The following is a 9663-nucleotide window of genomic DNA, read 5'->3' on the forward strand; positions in this document are numbered from 1 at the left end:
ACAAAAGTGAGAGATGTCAAAGGCACTCTGAGATCATACGAGCCTCGAGGAAGTCTTCCTCTGTGTGTACATGAGCTACACTGGGAGATAATTACAGAGAGAGAGAGAAAGTAGGGCGATGGTATACCTCAGTCAAGGGTTGGGCAATTGGACAAATATATTGGTTGAGTACAAAGCCAGTTGGGGTGTTTTTCGGGGCGTTTTTTTGAGCGTTGCTTTTCATTTTATTTTGCTAAAATAATGGTCTGCCTATGAAGAATGACAAAAACATTTAATTAAGGGTTTATTTAGCACAAACCAGAGTTGGTGATTGTTGGAAGGACAAAGCTACGTGTAGTATTTTATTTCTGTTGGGTTTTATGATCCTCGGTGGAATCAATGAAATGAAATCAAAATCAAAGAAATGCCAAATATCTGGTATTTGCTTTTTTCTATTGCCGTTTTGTAACATTTTATAGAATAAACAACCAATCACCAAACATTGGACAGACACTGTAGCCTCTGGAAGTTGGTGTCACATTAAATCAGGTTTTTACGAGCGTGTCTGAGATTTCTTTGGACGTGTTTTTGATTCCATAGGTGCTGCATCGTGCCTCCTCCTGGTTTCAACAGCTAGAGGGACATCAGATACGGAGCAGGTGCTTCCTTGCACTTGTGGAGTCTCAGGGAGGGAGAGGCCACACTGATACACCATGTGCTCATACTGTCCAACACTGATACACCATGTGCTCATACTGTCCAACACTGATACACCATGTGCTCATACTGTACGCAGTGTGATCGGAAAGTCACCAAAGTCCATTCAGCTGCCTTTCCACGGATGCACGCACAACAGCTAAACATGAAATCTGGAAAGGAAGTAACTACAGCCACGATTCACTTATTTTTTCACTTCATAGATATATTTCGGGCCTTTAAGCTCTCTCTCTCTCTCATTGGGTTACCACTGACAGGATTTGCTGACATGTTACAGGATTTAAAGTCCCAGTGAAACGGAAGTTATAGCTTATTTAGAGTTTGTACTGTGACGTATTTCACACTGAAACTGAATATTTGAGCGGTGTACAATTACAGGTTTTGATTGGTCCGCTAAAAGTGAGCAAGCTTAAGAGTTTAGCACTATCGGCGTGTGAGAGGAAGCTGAAGAAACATACGCGGACACGGGGAGAACATGCAAACTCCACATCAGAAGGGTCAGCCAGCGTGGCGTCTATTTAACACACCGATACTGATTTTTGACATATATTTAGTATATAGCAAGAGATAAATTACCAATTAACACAGGGACACAGTGTTAAAACTCACACTGACGAGTGTGAGTTTGGGGAGAAAGTGTGCCGAGTTAAGTGTGTGTGTGTGTGTGTGTGTGGGGTCGCAGTCGAATCATATCACACCAATCTTATCTCAAGCTTAAGATGGAGGCTGTGGGTGGTTGTGTGTGTTCCTGGATATATGGCTGAATAGGCTGTTTGTGCATACAGGCATGTTGAGAGAGGTGAGGAACCTTCATTCAGGCACCTTTTGGAGGTGAGCTTTGAGACAGCTGCAGGCCCCCCCCCATCTGCAGGACCACCACTGGTGAACAGACGGTTAAAGATGGTGACCTCAAGCCACCCGGAGGAGTTTAAGGTGCGGAGCACGAGAGATCAGATCAGGGAAATAAGGAAAACAATGGGAGAATAGAGGCAGCTGTGTTGAAAAGAAAACTTAAAAGAAAGACATGAAAAAACATGTTGCTAAAAGGGACAGAAACTGGAAAAGCGGCTCAGAAAGGTTCGACTCAAAGCGGTTACAATGGATTCCAATAGTGACAAACAGCAATGCCAAAAATGTAACACAAGAGCTCCATCAAAGGAGCATTTTGTGATTTTCTGTTGATGTGACAATTCTTTGGAACTTATTGGAGTTATTCATTATGCTACAGGAGTGGTCTGACAGGTTTGTACGAGTGTTTTGATGCCCCATGATTATAACTGAAGAATTACATGAATTAAAGCTGAAAGAAGGAGCACGCTGCAAATGTTTTGAAGTCTACAGGCAGATAGTGTTTCATACTCAAAACATAGATTTTCATTGAGAAAGACGAGCCAAATACTAATGGAAAGGAAGCAAGTGTGTGTGTGTGTGTGTGTGTGTGTGTGTGTGTGTGTGTGTGTGTGATGAATATTGTGCAGAGAAACAAAGACGGAGTCACAGCTCTGACATTAATTAACACAAAGTATCGTAGCCAACCCGTCTATGAGACCGCGAAGCAGGCGGGCTGTTTGTGAGCTGTAGTGGAAAGCATGTACGCACACACACACGCGCACACACACACACATATCCATGACCTCGGCACAATGAATGAGGCCACGTCCAGTTAGTAAAGAAGCCCGTCTGTCTGTCGTTATTTAAATCATAGAAGCAGCTGGGTGCTATAGTTTTTTCACAAACAATACTCACCACTGAGCACTCGCTGGGGACTATTTTCAGCAGCGGATGAACATACATCCGGTGCTCTAGTGAGTATTTAGTGCTGACGGTATGTTTGGGACCGAGAGTCTGTATTCATTGTTATTAAGGAACATGTCAGCTCCCATGAATTTCTCTACAAAAAGGAGTTTCATCAGTTGTTATGAAATGATCCCCCAACAGAAGGATATTGATGATTAATTGCTGTCTATTCAGAAATAAAGCTGGCCATTCATTACCAAGAATGATGGCACAGCCCTTGCCCAAAAACACAACAAGGGGACAACTGTCCTGCACTGAAAAATGATTCCGATGTTTCTACCGCCCAGGGACGAAAGTCTTCCCCAAATCCATATGTTTGTGTGGGGCCCTCTGTGCAGTTCAAGCCATTAGACATGCCGAAAATATGGCTGCACAAAATTGCCAGTCTCCCCTCAGTAGACTGAACCCATACAGACACTGGAATCAGATTAATGTCTTCTTTTTGTCGGCAAAGAGGATCCCATGATATCTTGGTCACGAGATGATACACAAGAATAAGTGGCTTATTTTTATTTTTTTTATCCATGGCTGAAACCACATTCGGGGACAAAAATCTGCCGCACTAGGGTCGCATGATGAATCGCTTCAGCATCCACAACCGGGACCGTCAACCCGGGGCCACCTGTCCTGTCGGTGATGTCGGCGACCCACCCGACCCGTCTCCAAACACGGAGTCTGTCTCGTTAACCTTACTTTGTGGGTGTGACTTTGTTTTGCCATTACATCACCAGTCACATAATCACAACCGCTGTGTTTATGATTAAATTGTTTACATGAGCACAAAACCAAAATATTGCAAGGTCAGTTGTTTTCCAACAGGGTGCAGCTCTAATCAGCTTCCCCTCAGATGCTTTCCCCCCTACATCACAGCGGGAGAGAGAGGAGTGAACCGACACCTCTGAAGAATTAAGTTACTAATGATCTGTACGAGTGTGTGTCCTTCAAAATGTCTTTGTGTCCCCTCCTCCCTCCGGTTGTGCTCAGACAGCGAGTCTCCAGCCCTGCTTATCTTTCTGTCCTCCACAGCAGACCCCCGCTGAGACAGAGAACCAGAGTTTATTACAGTCTCTCTAATAATCTGCAACCCCCGAGGAACTCGCATGCGTACTACATGGCCTAAAAAGCAAAGAACATCCCTTTTGGTACTGAACCTCTGCCGTGACGCGGCCTGAATTTCATGCGACAACATTTTTAGATGGTAACAGCATCACAGAACACTACAAAGTGTACCCCAGGGGCATTTTGCTTGTGTTACCGGAGGTTTCCGAAAGAAACCGTCTTTGGGAGTTTTCTGAGATGTTCCAACAAAATCGGCGTGGCTGTTGTGACCAGCTCCGAACCATAATGGACTGAATTTATGTAGCACACTGTCTCTCCTTCACCCGTTCACACTCACACACCGATGGCCAATTGCTCCACCATTGGGAGCAATTTGGGGGTTTAGTGTCTTGCTCAAGGTCACTTTACCATGTGTCCAGGAGGAGGTAGGGATCAGACCACCAAGCCGATGATTAATTGTGACCCACAGCTGCTGGCAGACCTCATGCAAGTAATCATCAGAAAAACTGTGAATGGGTCATTTTCCTCTGTTGTCCCTGTGCCAGATGTTAAAACGGATCTCACTTCTTTCGGCTTTCTTTTGGGCAAAGACCAAGGACTGCACTCAAAAGTTCCCTCAAACATCAGGTCACTTAAATTAAACAAACCCACATGGGTGGCAATCTCTCATCATCCTTGCAGAGTGTGGAAGTGGCAGCAAAAGCAGTATTAAAACCTCGACACGTGATTTCCCCCCGTGGACCATTTTTGTTTTTACACCGCCACCCGTTGAGGGCTGCCAGTGGTCGAGTTTGTTTGTTTGCTTGCTTGCTTGCTTGCCCGTGCGCTCTCAAAGCGGACATCTGCGACATATATTAGCGCTGCGAACATAATTGAAATGGGCCCTGGGCCGTGGCGTCATGTTCTGAAATCAGAAACGACCCCGAAGACGAGAGCCCGCCCGGGGGTCTCACGCAGAGGGGAGGGGAGTGGACCAGGTGATTTATAAGAAGGTGGAGGAACATGAGGAGCCGAGTGTGGGGGGGGCTGACATTTACCCATATGGGAATGTTGGAGAGGGGTGGGTGGGGGTGGGGGGGGGGGGGGGGGTTCGGATCAAGTAATCATAGGTTACCTCCACGGCTACCTTGGAGGTGCAATTCCATCCCCTCAGCAGAGACGCACAAAGCACAGTGGGGGTATCAGGTGGACCGGTCTGGTGAAAGCAGAGGCCTGGCTGACACCAACCGATCCAGCCAGACCAGAGGAGTGCACACACAGGACACAGAAATCCCCATACGCTCACCCAACGCAGCGGCTCCGTTCTCACATCCATTAATGAAACTCTCACCCTCGTCCTCCCCCCTGCAGCCCCCCCGAATAGCTTCAGCCCGGACAAGAACGTCACCAGAGTGGAAGGTGAGCGTACGTGCCAAAGCAATCAAACCCTGCCAGGAGTACAGACAAAGGAGTCCCGTTTCACAGACCTCGAGTTACGGCCACATCCTCGAAAACAACCCCTCTCTGTCGGGGGAAAAGTATCGTCGCCCGCAGAGTGGAATCCGTACCAAAAACAACCCGTGGTGAGCAATAAATCTGTCTGTAGGCCGAGTTATTCAGTAATATCAACATTGCAACACCATTAATACCAACACAATTACTCTGAGGGCACTTCATCAAATGCGGTGTTGGAGCTATTTTGCAAGACAAAGTCATATTTTTACATTCTAATGCTTGCTGGGTACGCAAAAACCCCGCCTGCAGGTTGTTTGAAAAGGCCACTGGTGAAAGTGTGAGAGAGTGTGTGTTTGTTGGTCCAGGAGGAGGAGGGTGATGTCAGGGGACTAATCAATATGATGAAGGGATAGAGGAGGCAGGGAAGGGCACAAAGACTGGCAGCAACTCGCCCCGCAGAGCAGGGCAGCAGAGCGAACACAAAACCAAACTCCTTCCAATCAACAGACTCTCTGCTCGCCTCCAACCTCGACTGTACGCTGGTCTTGCTTCCGTTCTCTTTTCAACTACCATTAGTGCTGAAATGATTGGTCCATTAGACGATCAAGAGAGAGTTTATCTCCAAGATCATGAGATGATTTTGCAGAGGTGGCTAGGCAAAGATCTCCATTAATTTGTACGGTACTTTATTATGTACGTGTGAGGATACAGAGTGTTGGTGCCGAAACAGATGCCACATGAGCGATGCTTTTTGCACACCGTACCTAAATTTAGACAAACATCTCCGACCAAATCCTTTGTTTCATTAAAACAAAGAAGTTGTATTTAATATTCTCTACTCGTCTCTTGAGATTCATTTTCTGTTATTACTAGGCGGCGGCCAAGACAACAGCCATGCTCATTAAAATGCGGCATTTGCGCTGCTTCCTCCCCAAAGGTTAATGTTTTAAATCACAAGTGTGCCAACTATTGTGCGGTAGCAAAAGGCGGTCTTCATTTGTGGTGAGGCGACCCGCCTCTTCAACACCACGCCACTGGAAACTCACTCGGGCCTTTTTATCAAGTAAAAAAGCCAAACACTCCCCACTTTCAGCATCTCAAAGAAGAGTTGGCGCTTCTTTTGTTTGGTTTAGAGCATTGTAAATTAAATACCTTTGGGTTTTTGGGACTTCAACCAAACCTATTTGAAAATGTAGCCTTGTGTTCTGGGAAACTGCACTGGAAATGTTTTAATGATGTAAATAATTGCAGCCCACCTCTTTTCTTTGTATTTTCCCCATCATCATACTCTCTCTTTTCTTCTTCAGCAGAAGCTGAAAACGACCAAACCCACTAGAAGAAGGAGTTTTTTGGGCAGTTGCCCAGCTGTCACATTTTTACAGCAGCATTGTCTCACTTCAGTCCTGCTCAGGATCATAATTGTTTCATTCCAACCCTAACCTACATTGAGCTTTTTATATTTATAATGCTTTACTGGAAGTACAAACGTGATCTAATGTGCAGTGATGCCATCAGTGGAACAACACCGGAGGTTCTGACTCAACGTGTGCGTCCGATCAACAGCTGATCGGTGAATGAGGAGCGTCCAGCGGGGGATGGCAGGAGTGGGTGGGGCGTCGTCCCGTCCCAGACGACTTCATTAAACCGTAGAACACACTCCCCAACACGCCATTACACCAACTCTGCCTATTACTGCAAGGCCACCAGACGTATCTGAGAAGGCATCTTGACCTCACACACACACACACACACACACACACACACACACACACACACACACACACACACACACACACACACGTTGGAGACGCGCGCTCACGCCCGCCCGCACGCACGCACGCACACACGCAGAGTAATAAATCGTAGCCCTGGGTCATCTACTGTCAGCTGGGCCCAGCGGCTGGTATTTATAATGCCATTCACAGTACACAGCTTAGAAAATGATAGCCTTTACAACCTAAATCATCTTTCCAGGAGCCCCATAATAAAAATCATACAATACGAGAGTCAAGAAAATGAACAGCTGACATATCAGGGTTGGAGCGGTATATCACTTTGCTAACATTTGTGGCCACTGTGACGAAACCTTTTAAATCTTGACCCGCTGAAATTTTTGCTTTGAACATTTGATTTAGTCGATTGATTGCTCAAAGACATAAGTATCCATGTTGGGATGTCATGCATCCTGGAGTTTCCCCAACCACTGGATAGCTGTGGCATGAGATCCCGTCTCTAAGAGCCACTAGCCCTAAAATAATGTCATTAGTGCGAGTCTGGCTGTCACCGTCACATGAGGGTCTAAATGCTATTTCAGTGGATTTTCCACCCAGACAACTCTGAGGGGGAAGAAGTTATATTTGAAATTACTAGCGTGGTAATGGTCACGTTTCCAGATCTGGAATTGATAATTGAACACCATTTATCAGGCACTAGCCCACAAAACCAGTTATCAGTGGGGCTATACGTCGTGTGCCACAATGGTGAATGCCAACAGCGGCAGCTCACACTCATTGCACAACAGACAGCGATGTGTTTCAGATGCAGGCCCGGCAGACTTAATTGCTTTATGACAGAACAAGTCCATTATCAAACAAGCACCCCCCCCCCCCCAGATAAAGAGGGGAGGTTGGGGAGAACGTTGATAACTATATCTGAAAGGATGAAAGACCCAACTATAAATAGGATGTGGATCATTCAGGGGGGGTGGGGGCTTTTGTTTTTAATTGGATATTGAATCTTATCTGGCTGACATTTTGGAGACTGTCTCCCAGTGACATTTAGGAGTCGTCACAATTACAGCAACCTCCTTTTTGAGGTCCAACCAGCCAATTACAGATGTAATTTCTGCTATCCTGTCGTGTAAATCTTTTTTGTGTCCTGTCAAGAGGGCACGGCACCCGTGTGTGCGACTGTGTGTGCGACTGTGTGTGTGTGCTCAGCCCGCTGTGTGTGTGTGTTTAGAAATAGCTTACGTAGGGTATTTGCATTCCAGCGGCTGTTCTAACATGTTGTAAATACAAGGTGTTAGAGAAAACATAGGGGGGGGGGGTGGAAATCACTCAGACCAATTATAAGTGCTGCCGGGGGCGGACAGGATGCAGGTTATCACAGATAAACAGCCCAGTTCACCTGCAATCACAGCCGAGAGCAGCATGCTTGGATTTCTTCTTCTTTAAACCGAACAGAGAAATTGGGGGTGCATCCACCGACACACAGTTATGTGTTAAGCTAATGGGTAATTTGCACAACAGAGAGAAGTGAAAAGTGCATTTTCAAGTAACTGCACCAAACTTTCTACCCGCTTATAAGCCATGTAAGGGCACAAAACCCATCACACAGTGCATGTCTCATTCTCAGCTTCTAGGCTTAACTTAAAGCACCGTTCTAACTCATTTAAGAGTTGGGGTTTTATTCCCTTATCAGCCAAATATGGTCTGATGGTTGAGAGACAGGACACCATGCGTATGCATACTCCCTACATATTGTAGTACATACAACCTAATCTGCATGTAACAGCAACAAAAACAACAACGTATAAATATAAATATATAGTTTAACTTGTTACAAAATCTAATACCCATAGACTTCCAACAGCACGCACACAAGTGCAAAACAAGAAGCTTCAAGACTACAAAGCAACAAAGTATCAAAAGTGGAATTACAAAAATTGAAAGCAACATTTTCTCATATTAAATCTATTTATTTTTTTAAACGACGAAATGCGGCAGATGCGAGTGAGAGCTCGCGCCATCGCTTCAACAAGCATGTTGTCAAACACGGTTTTAATAACGGACGAACGCTCAGACACATTTTCTACGACAGCTTCTATTGTAACCGTACGTTGCGCTCTCTAATAAAAGGGGGAAACTTGGCTGCTGGGGGTTTCAACGTCTGAATGCGCGAGTCAAACCAGTTCACAGAGCTGATACGGACGGAATAAAAAAAACAACAATAAAATACTATTGACAAACACAGGCGGTGCAAATATACCTCCGTTCACCTCTTCCAAAACATGCTCACGTGCGGTTTCAACTCCACTTTGCAGCGTTGTTTAAACGGACGTGGTCTTACCTGGACTCTGGCTGAGCAGCAAAGTTATCAGGGAGCCCCACAGCACCGCGGCCAGCTGCATCTTGCACCCCGCTTTTCTCTCGCTTCTCCGGGCTTCCCTTTCCTCTCGTTCTTCTTGTGGTTCTTCTTGTTCTTCTCCTCCTCGCAGTTAAATATCAACGGGCTTTCTGCTGCAAGTAGACGCTCCGGCTTTTCACGCGAACCTCACACCATGACTGACTTCTCAGCCCCTTTTCTCTCCCCGACCTCCTCCTCCGCCTCCTCCTCTTGTGTGCGATAGCGCGACAAAACCGGGATTAAAAAGTTAACTGTGAGAGGAACAGCCCGGCGACGGTCTCCAACATGTTGTGCTCTAGTTTCTGACGCTGTAGCTACCAAAAGGAGCTGTGGGCCGTACCAAACGCAAGATGAGGGGGAGCTAACTGTGTTTACCGCCGTATATGTAAACTAACTTGAGCGTAAATTAGCAACAATGACACATAGTTTCACGTTAAGTGTTGTAAAATACAAAGAAAACATTAAATCTCCCCAATTTGTTGTTTTTTGACGTTGTGTTTTATCCTCATCACTCTCCCAACTCCCCCATCCAGCAAGAAATTGGCTCGT

The 9663-nt window shown here is 45.8% G+C and overlaps 1 protein-coding gene across 5 annotated transcripts in view; it reads right to left on the bottom strand.

The window, feature by feature from the left end:
• lrp4 (low density lipoprotein receptor-related protein 4) overlaps positions 1-9391 on the bottom strand; it is a 105120-nt gene extending 95729 nt beyond the window's left edge. For all 5 annotated transcript variants that reach the window (XM_031848677.1, XM_031848676.1, XM_031848675.1 and 2 more), the window contains exon 1: positions 9058-9391. In XM_031848677.1, coding sequence (XP_031704537.1) covers positions 9058-9118 — 61 coding nt within the window. In that variant the 5' untranslated portion in view covers positions 9119-9391. The remainder of the gene's footprint in view (positions 1-9057) is intronic.
• Between the last annotated feature and the right edge of the window lie 272 nt (positions 9392-9663).

This window comes from Anarrhichthys ocellatus, unplaced genomic scaffold (assembly GCF_004355925.1).
Source record: "Anarrhichthys ocellatus isolate YVR2014 unplaced genomic scaffold, GSC_Weel_1.0 scaffold8, whole genome shotgun sequence".
Taxonomy (NCBI): Eukaryota; Metazoa; Chordata; class Actinopteri; order Perciformes; family Anarhichadidae; genus Anarrhichthys; species Anarrhichthys ocellatus.